At 35.7% G+C, this 17064-nt stretch overlaps 1 protein-coding gene across 14 annotated transcripts in view; it reads left to right on the forward strand.

Annotated features, from left to right (window-relative positions):
* Positions 1-17064, forward strand: part of NAALADL2 (N-acetylated alpha-linked acidic dipeptidase like 2) — a 411612-nt gene that overhangs the window by 329089 nt on the left and 65459 nt on the right. For all 14 annotated transcript variants that reach the window (XR_016469794.1, XR_016469793.1, XR_016469789.1 and 11 more), the window contains one exon: positions 7839-7985. Coding sequence is in view for 3 of the 14 variants with exons in the window: in XM_090147729.1 (XP_090003855.1) it covers positions 7839-7985 (147 nt within the window). In the remaining 11 variants the exon portion in view is untranslated. The remainder of the gene's footprint in view (positions 1-7838; positions 7986-17064) is intronic.

The following is a 17064-nucleotide window of genomic DNA, read 5'->3' on the forward strand; positions in this document are numbered from 1 at the left end:
TCTTAAAGCCTTAGGTCAGCTTATTATCTTTATCATTATTATTGCTATTTATTTTTATCAGGCTTGGTCTATAGCTGTGTAAGGAATATTTTATCTTTTATAAAAATACACTCCTCATAACAAGTCATTCTAATTTCTCCTTCCTTGTGATTTTTATATTTATTAATAGATTTAGCAGTGGATAACATAATATCTCCCTTGGTCAATTTACAGATTTCTTTAAATTTTCTCATTTTCTTAGCTTTTGAAACTACTATTTTACAAGTAAACTTTCTTAAGAACATTGCTGTAATTGCTGGTCACTCAGCATCTCTGAAGATCTTAGCCTTTACATAAAAGGTCAATTCAAAAGACATGAACTAACTAGTAATAAGACTGGAGCATTTTCTATTTTCCTACTAATTATTTCTTTCTCAGTAACCCAACAGTCTGTCAGCGTAAATTCTATATTGTATGGGGAGCAAGTTCATTGCAGAACATGCAAAAGATGTTTGGGTCATGCAAAATTATGGAAGATCTTAATATAAGATCATTCTAGTGATTTTTTTCTAATTATTGTTCCACAATCAGAAATATAGGTAATGGAAGTTCTCAGAATGAAAATAGGCAGGCATATAATTTCTTTTTCATATTCCAATTTTTACATATCAAAGAGTAAGTGAAATATATCATAGAGCAAATATATTGCAGTGTAAATGTGTGTGCATGGCTCTCAGCATGGTTTTTTCACCTTCTTAGGCCTAACACTGCCTGGTGCACAGTTTCTACAAAGAACTAATGAATGGGGTTTAATTTTGCCAGGGATCCATGATTTTGTTTGTTCAGCTGTTTATGCTGTAGCTGCAGTCTGACACTCACTGAGTATGTTCAAGATAGCAAGCCAGAAAATAAGAAAGGTTGGGGCTATGGATCTGTGTAAGTGGATGTGTTTATTTTTCCTCCTGCTTCAATGCATCATTGTAATATCTTTCAATCTATGTTTTTAAAAATACATTAAGTACTGAAAAGATACTTAGAGCTGTATCCAGCATTATTTCTGACTTTAGAAGGGAAGAGGTCTGGCCATCTCCTGGAGAAAATTAAAAAAATGGCTTAGGAAATTAGAAATCACCTAGTCAGAGCAGCTCTCTATCTGAGAAATCCATGACAGCCATGAAACCTGGGACTTGTACACTGATGGCATGTGAAAAGCTCTGAGCTTTGAACTCTGAGTTCTGAGCTTCTGTGACCCTGTGGATAGAACAGTATACCGAGAGTCAATCAAGAGGTTATTTTCAGCTCCCAGCTCTGCTCCTAACCTGCTTTTTGCTGCTGCATGATTCATTTCACATCTCTGAACCATAGTAAAAGCAGACTGATTCTCAGAGGTAGTGATACTTAAACAGTCAGGGGAGGACGCGGGGACTTGGTGCCTTTGCAGACTGGCTGTATGGTAACACGACTGGCTTTGGATAGATTCTGGTTATTAACATCTGACCACTTTTGGCCCAGGACAGCCTGGGTTTTGATTGTATTTTGATTATATAGTCTCTTTAGTCAGACTAGAGAATTTAAATAGCGATGAAATTGTTTTGAGCTATATTTTTCAATAATAGGTAGGTTGATTCTTTAACATCTTGGAATTGGGGCTAATGTTAAAATATATTGGCTAGTCACTCTGAATTAAGTCCAGAGTGGAAATGGTCAGTTTCAGTAGATAAATTAGATGTACACTGAGCTTAATTGCATAATTATGTGATGATTATTTAAGGGAAATATAAATGGATTAAATTCTTCAGAATTCTGGAATAGTTTGAGATGAGGTCTGTGGTGATTGATGAAGCATTTCAGCTTTTCTTAAAACTATTGGCCCTATCTTTGCTCTTCAGAGGACTGCGTAACTTCTCTCTTTTCCTTCCTGTAAGGATAGAGAAGTAAAACTACAGTCTCTACTGGAAAGACTGGAGTGATGCAACCCAGAATGAGTAGCATTGCTGAACCTGATCATCATGGAGTTAGAATATAGTGAAATATGTTCACTGTATTTCTATCTCTACAGTGAAATATGTTCACTGTATTTCTATCTCTACATTTTATAGTATGAGAATTCCCTTAGACGTTTATAACTATTTACAAACCACAGCTATTTTGATGGTATAACATATCAGCTTCTTGAAAACGAGGTGAACTTATCATACTATAATCCTCTTGCATACTTAGCCAGCACAAAACATTAAAGAAATCATGCAGTTCTTTGCAAGTCTCAAATTGTCCCTATTTTATACTAATATTGATTAATTTATATTTCATTAAACCTGTGTTTCACAGTATCTCAGTATGTATGTGACAGCTGACACTAGTGTTCATGCTGCTAAATACCTGGAAGAAAAAGCTTGAGTGCCATTAAATCTGGGAAAGTACTGTTTTTTATGGAATCAAAAAGCAGTTTACATTGTTTAATTACGAATGCAATCATTCTCTGCTCAGAAATAGTTTGGATTAAAAATGAGATTGAAAAATACGCTCTATACACTCAATTATTTCAGCATATTCACTGTGTTATTACTGTATGATCATTGCTGGATGTTCATCATAAAGTGGTGGGATCATAAGATGTTTTCTGAATGTTACCATAAATAGAAGTGTCACACTGGATATTGAGTCTGAGACAGTAGAAAATGAAGTCTTTGAAGTTACTTTATGTGCATGCTTGACAGCTTGATTTTATCAGTGCCAACAGACAAATATGGGAGGACTTCTCAGCTTGATGAGAATAGGTGTCTGGAGTAGATGATGGTTTGGAGAAACGCAGCTACCATAGTGATGTTCTGCAATTTCCTAATTACTTTTATTAAACTTTTAAATTCCTTCTATTTTTCAGATAGTGAAATTTTTGGAACTGTTGATGGCCATGTTTTGTAATTTTAGCTTTAAATACTTGATTGGTCTCAAATTCTGTTATCAAATGCAAACACACCTGCTTGATTTTTACCTTCCTCACCAAAACCATTAAAATTCCTTGCAGTTTGTACTGGGTGCCAGCAACATGTTAATGGGGCACATGACTTCAATTTAGGTATAGAAAGGATAAATGTAATTCAGTGTCATATGAAAAGCATCAGGAATCAGAGAGACTCTCAGCAAACAAAGGGAAATGAAGAAAAGGTCCAGTAAGAAATTTAAGCTATATAATTTTGCAGTACCTTCCTTTGTATTTTTTACCAGTTTGATTTATACTTTGCCTCTGAAATGTTGTTCATTCCTGTGAGGTCTCGTTTACTATAATGACCTTACACTGATGATCATATATAAAAATGAAATCACAAACAAACAGTGACTTCAAAAACATGCATGTACTGCTTGATGAAAAAGTCAGCCTTGAACAAGCAGTACAGGCTTATGGTTGTTTGATGATTTGTAGCTCTAAATTAAACAATTTTCATCTGTAAAGTAGTACAGCACATAATATTGTATTTAAACATCTCCCAGCAAGCAGATATCTTTATCCATGCTTTCTTTAACCATTGGTTTACCAGTTTTGTTAGGAAGTTGTCTTCAAAAGGCCAAACTCATTTTACTTTTTTTGAGTGTTAAAATTGGACTTTTTTAAGTATTGCACTTCATGTTGTGTAGTTAAACTTGAATTTTCCTTGGCTCATTAGAAATCTGAATTTATTATCAGAAGAGAGCCTTGGCTAATCTCCGTTTGGTCTGCACTTTTCACATAACCACCAAGGTTGGAAAAGACCTTCAACGTCATCTAGTTCAACCATCCACCTGCTACCAATATTTCTCCGCTAAACCACGTACCTTAGTACAACATCTACATGTTTCTTGAACACTTTTGTAAGCATTGTAGTGATCATAATTTTCACTGCTCCCCCGTGATGAAAAAGGTCTTCTCTGACATGCGGGACAACTGCATGCATTTTAACTGAAAAATTCCTTGAAAAATGTATGGTTTATCTGAGAGGCACTTCATGTTAGTGAAACTGTAATGATTTCTTTCAGTGCAGGCTAGAACTAAGAATTCTCTTAGAATTTCAAGATACAGTAGTTTTGTGAGAAAATAAAGAGTACCTTGTAGGAAATTTCTATTGGGGCAGTGGTGATCCCTTGGTGTCTCTAGTGACCTGTTTGAGAACCATATGCACTGTGATGGGTTTCAGAAGGATTGTAGATGATGCTAAATTCCCTAGAGGTGTTCTTTGTCCTTGATATCTTTAAATAAACACTAGTTTGGTGAGAGGCTTTTGTTATCTGCTATTTTCCCCCTGGTGACAAGACAGTCCTCTGAATGAAATGTCTGTGTTCTTAGAGGGAATATTTTCATTTTACTGCAAAAGTACTGAGGGATAAAACTAGGGAGTCTTCTGAGAGGTAAATGCATTCTTTATGTGACTTACTTTGTTTCAGTAAAGGTTTTCATGTTGCCATTAAAAGTTAATTAACAGCATTTGGATTTTAGATATTTTAAGTAAAATCTCATACATATTTACATAAGTATATGCATAAACTGGAAGTAAGTAATTGCTGAGAAATTAAGGACCCAATATCTTATTTTAAATACAAAATCAAAGCAGCAGATTTTGATCACTGTCTGAGAAGATTTCTTGAAGTTTTAACCACACTTAACTTATTCCGAACACTTACAGCCTATGTCTAAAGATTGATTGTTTTTCTTCAGCATTCCTACTCTACTTTGTTATATAAATGTTGACTAAATATGCTGGCAAGTAGTAGAAATATCATCAGATGAAGCTGGTTAGTTGCATTTCAGTGTCTCATACAGCATCAAAGAATCAAAGATCATCATGGATTTGAAGTGCATTTTGAACTTTGCCATTATTGGCAAAAGAGAGGTAAAAGACGTGCAAGTGCTTTGAAATGACTGCTTTGCTCAGTGCTAGTTTACTGTGTGCTAGTTAATTAACTACCCCATCCCTTTTTAAATGTCTTTATTATGTCCATAAAATGATGTGGGTAATCATGATTGCATTATGCAGATAGATAGCTCCTCTCTTAAATTTAGTGGTGTGTAAAACTTAGGTTACTTATACCACAGCTATTCACTGTGTGTAGCATATTCCTTATCAGTAGGACATTTAGGTTTTCTTTTTCTTCTGCAGAAAAAAATGAATGAATGGGTCTAATTTATAATGATGCTTATGTACATATTTGAATCATGACAATTTGGCAGGACTCAGAATTTGGGAAATGTCAACTTTCTATCTGTGATGGTAGATGGGACTGAGATATCAGGTACCTTACACTGTCTTTAGTCGATTTGAAAAGTACCTTAAGTACTAAATAGGAAAGCATGGCATAAAATGTCCCTTATAATTTTATAAACACCTAATTTGCATTAATGGTAATATATATGATCAATCAGCAAAGAAGGAGAGCAAAGCAGGATGATTATAGCCAAACCAGTAATCAGAGGGGAGAAAACAGAGGAGTGTGCTTGCTGTGGAATTAATTATAATTCCTAGAAACTGTGTGCTTTTTTCATCCAATTTTCATAGAGCAGGCAAAGAGCTAATAATATCTTTATGAGCTCTCAGACCTTCTAGTGATTCATTTGTTGGATTGTGGCAAGATTTAATGGGTGAGAGATGCGTACTCATGAATCCTTTGCAATGCACCTTCCTTGGCCTTTTCTGTCTGTTGATGATGATTCAGCTTAACATGTTTGCAGTAACTAAGATGCTAATTTGCCTTGTGACGAGGATCCCTTTCTTCTTCATCCCCACGGACTTTCTCTGCACATTCCATTGGATGTGTTTGAAAAAAACTGTGCCATTTCAGCTGAGCACTGCTGTGATATAATCCAGTTTATCTGTTTTGTTTTTTTCTGCATTTTTCCATGATCTGTGATTAACATGATAAATTCTGTAGCTGTTTTCTTTTTAGATAATTTGACTTCATCTAGATGGTCTTATCTCCTATAGCGTGTTTGCCTTGCACTAGTTACTAACCCAAGTAGCTATTCATTTCAAGAAATAGAGGTTTAATTATTCATGAATAATAAGCTTCTGTGCTGTGGTTCTGAAGCTGGCATTGGTGGCACCTTGTAGGAACAATTAGTCACTCTTTATTTGTCCTATTGAAAACTGCTTGGACATTTAAATCAGTCTTCAAAGCAGCTAGGATTTTAATTTCAGCTGTATTCACTTAAAGAAAGGTAGGTGACCTGAACTTACTGACAAGTAAGTGTCTCTAGGTGGAAAGTGGACTGTGGAAATAACCATTGGTTTTTTATTTTTTGTTTTTAATTTAGGTTTTTACTTATGGCAGCATCTTAATGTAGCAGTAAAAGGCATTATGAATGCTTAACTCTAATCAACAGAAAAATGATGTCTGCAGTGAAGTACCACTTTATTATACTTTAAATGTTTGAGGTCTACTTTATAACATTAATACAAATTAAATGTATTTTATGGGCCATATGGTACTCTTTCTCACATTTGTAATATGAGCCAATAACATGATGCTGAAAAACAAAATGAACTCCAGAGAAATAAAATTACCCAATTACGATTAGCATACACATCCTTGCACTGACATGTACCACTAGATGCTTACTCTCTAACCACATGGCTTGCTTTCCTTCCAGCATAAAGGGAGGGCTGAGTGACACAGTAGAGACAAGCCTGAAAAATTATGAGTGATCTGAATATGCTATCGTGCATGTTTACTGTAAAACTGCAATAAAGTGTTCTAGTTTGTCTGCTCTGCAAAAGGGAGGGAGTTGTTACAGAGCATGTTGCTGATTGTTTATTCTAGATATATTTTTAAAATAGTTCCACTACCTAATTACTCCCATCCCATTTCCCCTCATTCCCATGCCTCCCATCATCCTTCTGCACACTAAGAGTATCTCATTTTTGCATCTTATTCCACTAAATGATTCCTTAATATCTTTTCTTATACTGAATTATTAATGAATAATAAGAAAGGAAGAAGTGGAAGCAATTACTTGCATTGCTGATTCTTTCAGTGTCTTAATACACTTCATGTTATTGTGATCTTCTAGCCTCCATGATCCATTCTTTTTGTGCAGACTTCTTTTTCAGTTTTTTTGGTCTTTTCACTTCATCTAATGTGGAATGCTCAGTCTCCCCCATCCCTAGAAAACAACAGTCCTTCAAATCACAACTCTTATTTACTTTGATTTATTTATTGTATGTAGAATGTATGGCATGCTGTATGATGGGCTGCTGTTCTTGCATCAACTCAGTTGGTAGTTTGCCCCTACTTTCCCCAACTTTAACATTTCACTTATGGAATTTTTTTATTAATTGCATGATGTTATTATTCGTTATCTTCAAGTTCATTATATTGTCCTATTTGTTTGATGAATGCAAAACATTCTGAACTCCACAACTGAAAAAAGAATGATTGTGTAGCAGCCATTAAAGATCTCTGGGCATGTTATCAAAAGATACCTTTAATCTCCTGTCCTATTTGGAAAATTTCACATGCTACTGAAGAATTCTTCTTCTTCCTCTCCTACCATTTCAGTCAGATGTGACTTTCATTGTCCTTTGAAAGTCTCAGACATCTTGTAGTGTACTCATTATTCCCTGTTCCAAACACTGCATCATATCATCAGTAGATGATGAAAGCTCTGTAGACTCCCTACCAGGTACAGAAACACTAAGGTTGGAAAAGACCACAAAGATCACCTCGCCCAAAGTAAGTATGAATCAGCTAATACCTGCCTACCCTGTTGTAAGTTCCAGCCTGTTTTTGAAGTGCTTTGAGCAAAATAGTGTGTAAATGGTATGCTGATATGAGTTGTTAAGTGTCTGGTTGCAAATAAATAAGTGGAGCTTTGATTTGTGTTTGTTTTTCAGAGTCAGAGCATCAACTGTGTGGAAAAGACGAAATGTCCAGGATCTAATGTGAGTTCTGTGCAGATACAGGGAGATTCCGATTACTTCATCAACCATCTTGGAGTACCTGCAGTGCAGTTTTCTTATGAGGATATCAACACATCAGAGGTAGTTACAAATAAAAATAAACAAACTGCAAATAGCAGAAAGCTAGAATAAGGTTTCCTCCGTTGTATCCTTACATGCCAGATGTATTCTTGAGGGTTATAATGGTACAGTTTTTTGATCTTCAATAGATTACCACAGAACTTCAAAGCTTCCAGTCTTATACGACTACAGTATTCAAACAAACAGAGAAGAGTTTAGAACAAAGAAAAAGCAGGAAAAAATGTTGCAGAACAGTGTGTTAACAACATTAATATTACTCATTGGTATTATAGGTTATTTATGATCTAACCCAACATAGAGGAAATAAGTTCTGATGTGTATTTCTATTTCTGCAAAGTAGGGTGAGACAGCCTTCAAAATTATTTTTATATGCATCTTCATTCTGAGGGCCAAACATGCCTCTCTAGCGTATGTATTGGTTCTAAAGATCTTGATTGCACTTGATTGGAGTCTTCATGCTCTTTTATTTGCAGACCAGCTTGGAATTAAACAAGAATAATCTGCTTGGAAGGTTTGTCCTTCCTAGGCCGTCACTACTATAGGTTATATTTGCTCATGGACAACTCAAACTTACCCTGATCTGGTCAGCTGGCATTAGTTGTTTTGAAAAACAGCAGTTGTGAAAAAGGGTGTGTGCTTTATTGTAAATGTAAAATGTACAGACTTCCTATTCCTCTCTTTGTTGTTCTTACACTGTACATATCTTTGTATGTGCACATGTTCCAAAGTTCACAAACAAAACTGGAAGTTAGTAGAACTGAAGCACTTCCTGACACTGTATGCTAAAATGCTTCCATTTCACAAATGCAAAACAAAGCAGAAATATGCCAAATGTTGAAGCGTTATCATGAAGATGTGTGAATTAAAGTAGATGAAGTCAAGAATTGATATAAATAAACAGTCTTTTTTTGTTTCTAAACATCACTGCACCTATTAGGCAAAAAGTATTCCATTTCAGGTTAAACACAATGCAAAGTCTTTAAGGAAAATGTGAAGGCAGAAGCTCTGTGAGTGCAATGTTTGTGACAGGCTTGTCATCTGCTGCACATTTCTGTTGTCACTTAGCAGCTGTTCCGCATAGTTTTTCACTCCAGATCTGCTCATACAGGATCTATAGAGCATGAGAAAGAATCTGCAGACGTTAGTATATCAAAATAATGATTCTTTCCCAGCAACATTTCCAACACGATCACTGAAGGTTCCTTTGGCTAAAAGGAAAAAGTAGTTTTTCACATTCAGTTAACTTTGCAGCTGTACATTTTTTCTCTCAAAATGATTCAGCAATACAATTAAACTTGTAAAAAAAAAAAAAAAAAAGTTTTCATATTTGCTTAAACAAACAGAATTTGATTCTCTTTCAAAATGCAGCTTTTGTCCCCCTTGCAAATTCATTTCGTAGAATTAAAACAGTTGCACATTACTTCTGTTTTGAAGTTGATGTACTTCTCAGACCACAGGATGCATTGACATCATGAAATCTATTTTATGTGTGAAGTAAATCTGCTTAACAAAATTTGAAACTTTCTGCTGGCAAGAAGGCAGACTTTTTTCAGAAAAGTGAAGTTTCACAGAGTGATTAAATTTGGATTCCTTGCTTTTTATTTGTTATTCATTGTACTGATTATTACCAGTGCATCAAAACATGGGCTCAGTGCCTCGTGTAGTTTGTTATATTCTACCAGACAAGGCATTTGGGGACAAGCTGAGGATTCTGTTTCTTGTATCAAGCAGGGATGCTATTTTTGTAAGGCAGACAGAATCTGCTGGGTTTACAGCTGAATTAATAAATATTATAGGAAGTTCTCTTGTGCAGGTAAATGACTGGAAGAGGTCTGTTTGAGGTATGGGGAGTGATTTTTAATTGTTTACTTCCAAGCCATTCCACTTTCTAAGTAGTGCCTCGGGTTCGTATGCTTTATTTGTGCAAAGATTTGTGTTCAGGAAGACAGATTTCTGAAAGTGAATGATTTGATGTGTTTTTCTAGACTAGGTTGCTTTTTTCTGCTGTCCCTTTCACTGCTGTGACCTACTCAGGTAGTTCTTTTATTTTGGAATATAAGCTAGTTGTTTACTTTACCCACCTGTCAGATAGCATGCAGTGTCACGTAGAATAGACACTGTTTGTATAAGCACTATTCTATGTGCAGAAAAAAACTCTGGTTTAGAGAAAAGTGGTTTGAGATCTGTGCTTGGTAGTCTGTCTACAAAGCAGTAGTTATAGGTCAGCGTTTGCAATGCAGTTGTTACACAGCAAGTGTAATGCCAGTCCTTGGAGGGGAGGTTGTAAAAGCTTTTCATTGGTAGCAACCTGGGGTGTAAATAAGGGGAAATAAAAGCTGCAAGAGGAAATGTTCAGACCAGAAGAGCAAGTAAAAAACTTGCTTGAAATTATCTAAGAAGTTGAAGCAGAGCCTTGGGGAGATTAAATCTGCATGGCAAATGCCTATGGTCAGATCTAAGTCTGCTAGTAAACTACATTTTAAGTACACTCATATAGAAAATGCACCAAGTGAAATTAAATTCTCTTATTTACTAGTAGAAAATACACAGCATTTTGATCTGCCAGTAAGAGGTAAGCTTGGAAGAATTTCTCAGATGGAAGAAGATGTAACACCATTTCCAGGAATTGTCTTCAATTGCTGGAGAAAGCCTTCCTCTCCTAACCTCTGACACACACGGGTTTTACCTCTGTGTGAGGACCATGTTCTGATTTCCAGAGGAGGAATGCTGATCATCTTTTTCTGATCCTCTTACTCTGAAAAGTCATGCTTTTCAGACTAATGATTAATTTCCATCCAAGTGATTATATAGAACATTATTTCTCTCTCTGGAGTCACACTTCATCCACATGGATTCCACCAAACCGCTGCACTTCTACTTGAAAAGTTTAACTTCTTTTTCCAATTTAGCTTTTTCCTTACCTTCCTATTTTTCAAGTTTACATAACAGAATTCATTTTTATTATGTCTTTCTTAGCAGTTTATATCGTGCTTGCTCAAGTACAAGAACGTATGTAAATCATAGAGACTGTGGCTGCCTAACGTTTAGGTACAAGAGAAATATAATCTGGATTTGCTGTGGTTTCAGTTGGAGATTTGATTGTTTCCTGAGCATTGGAAATGAAGCACCAGACTGCTCAGCATTTTGAAACCCTTCTGGTCGTTTGCAAATATAAGCTGACACTGGAGCTTTTCTTCTGTTTTGATGGAGCTATTTTGAGCTCTTTTTCATGATGTAAATTGACTGTTTCTGTCCCATTTCTGTGGCATTGTAGACTACAGTTTCATGAGGCATCCAATTTTTTTTAATTGGAGCTAGATGGTTTTCTGTGTTATCTGCATAGTATTCATCTTTCTCAGTACATTCCATTTCATAATGATTTCTGTTTGATAACAAAGAATCTTAAATCCCTTCTGCAATAATGTGGCAGATTGCATGAATGTTAGCATTAGCATTTTGTTTTGAGAAAACACGTTAGTGCACAAAGCAAAACCAAAAACCCCAAACCTAAAACAACAACAAAAACCGTATTAAAATCCCCTACCTTCTGTTTTGTGGGTTTGGAATTTTTTTTTTGCTATTTATTGATGGACACATATTTAGCATGAAATATTTTATGATAGCTGTCCAAGTTTGGATTTGCAGGGCTTACAGAACATTTACTTTTACACCTACACCATAAAAGTTGTTTTCCGTATCTTCAGTCAAACTTAAGTACAGGCATGAACTATAAAAATTACCTGTCACATTATTCACAGACTAGACCAAGATAGTGCAATACCATGGACCACTAAGCTAATTTGGAAGAAAAATGAAAAGAGATTTCTCTATAGAAGGCATTTGTATGTAATATATGTAGAAGAGTTTAGAATTTTGACAGTTTTAGATTGTATCCCCTTTAGAGAGAATGCATAATGATTTTTATTTCTGTTGAAATATGCATAACTTTTTGAAGGTAACTTTCAGCTTTCATTAGAGACCTTAAAAGTGATTTTTGCCCACACTGATGTAAAACAAAGGCCACTAAATCTTAACTCTTCAATGAATATGGCTTCTTGATTGTCCTTTTACCATCAATTTCCACTTCCTCCTGCTGCCCCCACTGCTGCCCTCTTTTCTTTTTATCACTCTTCAGTGTAACTTCCTGCAGTTTCTTCATTTCAGTATTTACATGCTCAGGCTGATATATCATGCACTTATTTCAAAACAAATCAAAAGCTCTGCAAGATTTCTTTGTTATCACAAAAGAAACAGAGGAGCTGTCCTTGATGGAGAGAACTTACAGTCTAGTTTACTGAGAAATAACTCCCATGTTTCATGCTGCTTTTCTCTCTTTCATGTGTCCGTGTCAGTGTACAGGGAGGGCTGAGGCAGTATGGCGTTGCTCATCTGTGGTGTGTGTTTTTAAGAGTGAGCTGGAAACTGTGTTTACACCTGTCTGTTGTGCATGGAAGCAAAACAGAACGTCTGCAAATTGGGGGGTTTTAGCGTCAGTAATTAGGAGCTCTATTTAATATATGCTGCGTGGTACTTTAGCTTTTTCATTTCTTTTGTGTGTGTGTGTGTGTGTGTGTGTGTGTGTGTGTGTGTGTGTGTGTGTGTGTGTGTGTGAAATGAAGCTTTGAATTGAGCATACGAATTAACAGAATTCAGGTGGCACAGAATGGTGGTAGTCTGTAAAGGTTCAGGACTTTCTCCAGTCATCTGGATAGGCAAGAATGGGAGCACACCACAAATACCACCTGGTAACTAGGTTGTTCTGTTCGTTGTCATTATTGAATCACTGATCTTTTGAGTCAATTCCAGTTATGACCTTGACGTTATACTTATAACAATTAATTTAGTTCAACAAAAGTGCTTAAAATTGGCCACAGTGAGTTCAGTTTAATATGAATGAAATTTGTAGGAAGCATTCAGAATTATTTTTATTTTAAAATTGGCAACTGCATTATCCATCATCTCATCATAGTTAATTGTGTAGAGTAGTTGATGGCCGCTGACTATTTCCAGGTGAACACCTACATCCATTACCATTATAACCTCCAGCACTTTATTTCTTCAATTTCACACAGTAGTAAAAATAAAGCTCATTTCTGTCCATGAGTGAGCTACCACCATTTCTCTGACTGCTGGAATTTATCACATGCCATTGTTACTTTAAAAGAACAGTTCTCTGCCTGTTGTATCTGATGCAGAATGAACTTTATATATCAACAAGACTGAAGAAGAAAAAAAAAAAACAGTAAATCTGTGAGAAGGATGAATAATAATCCCCAGTGATGGACACAGATTCTGTCTTCTGGCTACACCAGCTTAGCTGGAACTTACCTGAGCAAGTAGCATGCATTTCATGTTAAGCAGATAAACACTGGTAAGAGTTACTCTACCAATTCTGTCCTAAAAGGTTCTTGTCAAGCAGTATTTATAAGTATAAATGTATGTATGTACAACAGAGATTTTTTTAACCTCGCAAACTCTGCGTAAAGCAAGAAATCTAACTGCACACACATGCACTTGCATCTGCCTGCCTGTATCTAAAGCAAAAATGATTTGTCTGATCTGTGATATCCTTTACTGAGAGCCATTTTTGTATTGTTATTGTGGTTCAATGGTCAAACGGCTACAGTGCTTAAAATCAATTTTTATGATCCAAAGTTTCTGATCTCTATATTCTTAATGCAGTTATCTCGGCATTATGTATCACATCATTAATCTTACTGTTACTCCATAACCAGATAATTCTCTCCTTTACTTCTGGCATGTCCTCAAAACACTTCCCAGACAGGAAAGAATTTTGATATCTCAAGATTACAGACTTGATGATCTATAACTGCCCAGGTTCTTCTGGTAATTTTTTTGCCATCTTTCTACTGTTAACATTTATATCCTTCTGGGCTGACACAGCACCAATTAATTTAACATATCCAAGTATATGTATCAAGAACTTCAGTTACATGCATCACAGCATCATTTTCTTTGAGGGATCAGAGCTGAGTATATACAAATGCATGGTCTATTTTTTTTTAGCCTCAGCTTAGTTCTGTAGCTTGTCCTTGAATGTCCTCAGAAAGGAACTAGTGCCAGTTGTTTCACCCTTCTATTTCAGAGATGTGTCCACCGGCTTTCCTGTCTAAGTAGAAGCCAGGTTTCCTCTTTTTTGTATAGACCACCAGAAAGTTTGCATATCTGGGAGCCTTTCCAGGTAAAATTACAAGAACGTAACTTCCCTCCTCATTTTTCTGTTCCTTCTTTCCTACTATATGTTAAATCTTTTAAGATTTAACAAAGATTTGCAAAAGACAAATGTTTACCAGCCTCAGAATGGCAGGTTGCTTAGGAACTCAGGATTTTGATTTTTAAAACTGTCAGTGCAGTTTGCTGCTGCATTCAGTTCTGGTAGATTTTATGAAGTTTGCAGTAGAACTTCAAGGTCAACAGGGATAAGCCATTGGTTGCATCAAGGTGAAGAGAGATTTTAGTTTTGTTTACGGACAAGCTGCAGTGTCTAATAAAATGTAGTCTAACCTGCCCTCAGGACGTCATCCAGGGACTGCTTTTGAAGGTACATCTGAGCCATGGCTACTTGTGTTTCTTGCCCTTCTCACTTATGAGTTATGTTGTCTTTATAATAGCATGCTCTTAGTTATTTATACCATATTTATGCTGACTGGAATATTTCTCTTTTTTCCCATCTGTCTTTTGTTTATAGGAGTGCTTTTTATTTTCTTGATACACATAGAGTTTATTCAGCTTAGTCCTTGCAAGTTGTGCATTTATACAATAGTCCATCTCTTCATTTGCATGCAAATGCTGTCAGATTTGGTAGTGAGGTGCTGAAATTAAGGTTAATGACTCTGTGTTTCTCAAGACAAAATGCATTTGATGTTCAATTGATTGCACAAATTGTTTTATTGAAAAAAAGTGAATGTTTAACTATTTAATGGCATCAAATAGAATCTTTGTTATTCCACCAGTGTTAATGAATCTGGTGACATCCTTGTCAGTCGGATGCATTACTTTACTCCAACTGTATATTTAGACTCACAAATCTTAGTGCTTCGATATCCCAGACATTCTACAGTGCATCTCGGAGAGGGGAAAAGATCTTTGCATAAGCCTTCTGTACAGAAACAAAAGTGCACAACATCTTTAACGTTTGCACAGCATGAGTACAGGTTTCTTGCTGTAAACTCTGCCCTTACATATTCTGTTACAGGCTCTTCATTCTCTTGGAACTGACTGAGGACTGTTGAAAGTCAGTGGAAGAAAAACAGCTTGGATTTTAGCAGGGTCAATGGGATATGGGAAAACGTGAGAAATTTACTCAGACATCAATAATTTCTTCTGTTTGATAACTTACTGGAGCATCTAGCTACTGAGAATGTGTTATCTATGGATGAAAGGCACCAAGTTATCTATCTTTCCTGGAGAATGTGTTCCTTTCAGCATAACATTTTGCCATTGTTCTGAGTGATAAATTCAATAGATCAGCTAGATGTCTTCTGGCAGAGTATCAGGAATACTTTTCTACTGGCAATCCAGTTGGTTTTTTTTAATAACTTGAAAACAAAAAAGTCAAGATCATTGGACTGTCATACAACCTTGAACTGTTATTTGTGTCACTGATAGGTTATTAAAGTCAACTTGTATTTTTATTGATAGATGCAAGCAAGCTCTGATTTGAAGACTGTGTTGCTTCCTTAGCATAATGGTTTTATTTTCCATTAGACCTACAGAGGAACTGATCTTCCTGTTGGGGGAGATCTTTCATGAGGTTCTAGATTTCTGCTGTTTCTTCCTATTTACACTACTGATTCTGCTTCTGAAGCGGCCAGGGAAGATTTGAGAAAGGAAATAAAGCTATTCAAGTATCCAACATCTTAAAAGCTACTTTTTCATGCTGCAGTCTTATAGCTTTACAGTGATTATTTCAATTCACTTACAAATGCAGAGAAGAAAAACATTATGTTAAAAGAGATGAAAGAAAAGTGCTTATATTCTTTTCCTGTCTGAGGACTGTTGGCTTGAGGTTTTTTCTGGCTCCAATTGATTTGAATAATAAAGTAAATTGTGCAGCAGTGATTGAAAGTCTGCTGCTTCTGTTTTCTGTGCCGTCTGGTTTGGCAGGCCTTGCTTATTTTGTCCAGCATCTGGTGACATCGCAAGGTCAGTGCATATTTTTACCAGAATGAGAAAAAAAGAAAATAATTTGGTCTTCATTCTTTACTGAAAGTTCTCTAGTCAACTGAAATAGGGATATTATTAAGGAAAAGCTCTTTGTCAGCAACTCCAGCAGCCATGTCTATTTTTGCAGAATAGGATCATTCTCACTTGGAGATTTTTGACACAGAGTAATTTGTGGCAACCATGAAAGTTTATTTTACGAAAATAATTAAACAGCATACTTATTTTAAATCTTTAGTTTTGTTTAGCCAGTGAAAGGCAGCTTTTAAATCTTAATCATTCATGTATTTTATGGGTGAATGTTTAATTCAATGTTAAGTGCATTTGCAAGAAAGTGAAAAGTCAGTCTGTTAGTAAGATGGAGAGGCACGCACTCCCTTTTGTGATATATTTGCAGATTTAATGGCCTTTATTAGTGCGAAATCCTGTATGCCACACCTTAATGCCTGGTGTTGTTTCATCAGTTTGGTTTAAACCACGTATTTGAGAATCATACTTTGACTTTGGTATGTTCTTTGTAACATGATCCACTATTTCACTAAGTCTATTTAAAATGTAATTATGTTGTGCCTTCTCAAAAAAAAAAAAAAAAAAAAAAGTTTTCCAGATAGCCGAAGAAAAATCATCTGTTAATCTATGAGATGCACTTCTCCATTACTTTATTTTTGACCCTTGTTCTGATGAAACCCATGGTTCAATCTCTTCTGTCTTGCCAAGGAAAAAAAAAAAAAAAAGAAAGGAAGAAGAAAATGGAGAAGAAATGGTGTTTTAGCCTATCTTAGGTGAAACACCTGTTTCACAAATAATAGAATTGTAAATTTGCTGCCAAGGTACCGTATTCCAATTGCTTGACTTAGAGTAAAATGGAAGAAGGAATTAGTGAAAGCCTGCAGTG

Source organism: Phasianus colchicus, chromosome 10 (genome assembly GCF_987193195.1).
Source record: "Phasianus colchicus chromosome 10, bPhaCol1.hap1.1, whole genome shotgun sequence".
NCBI classification, from domain to species: Eukaryota; Metazoa; Chordata; class Aves; order Galliformes; family Phasianidae; genus Phasianus; species Phasianus colchicus.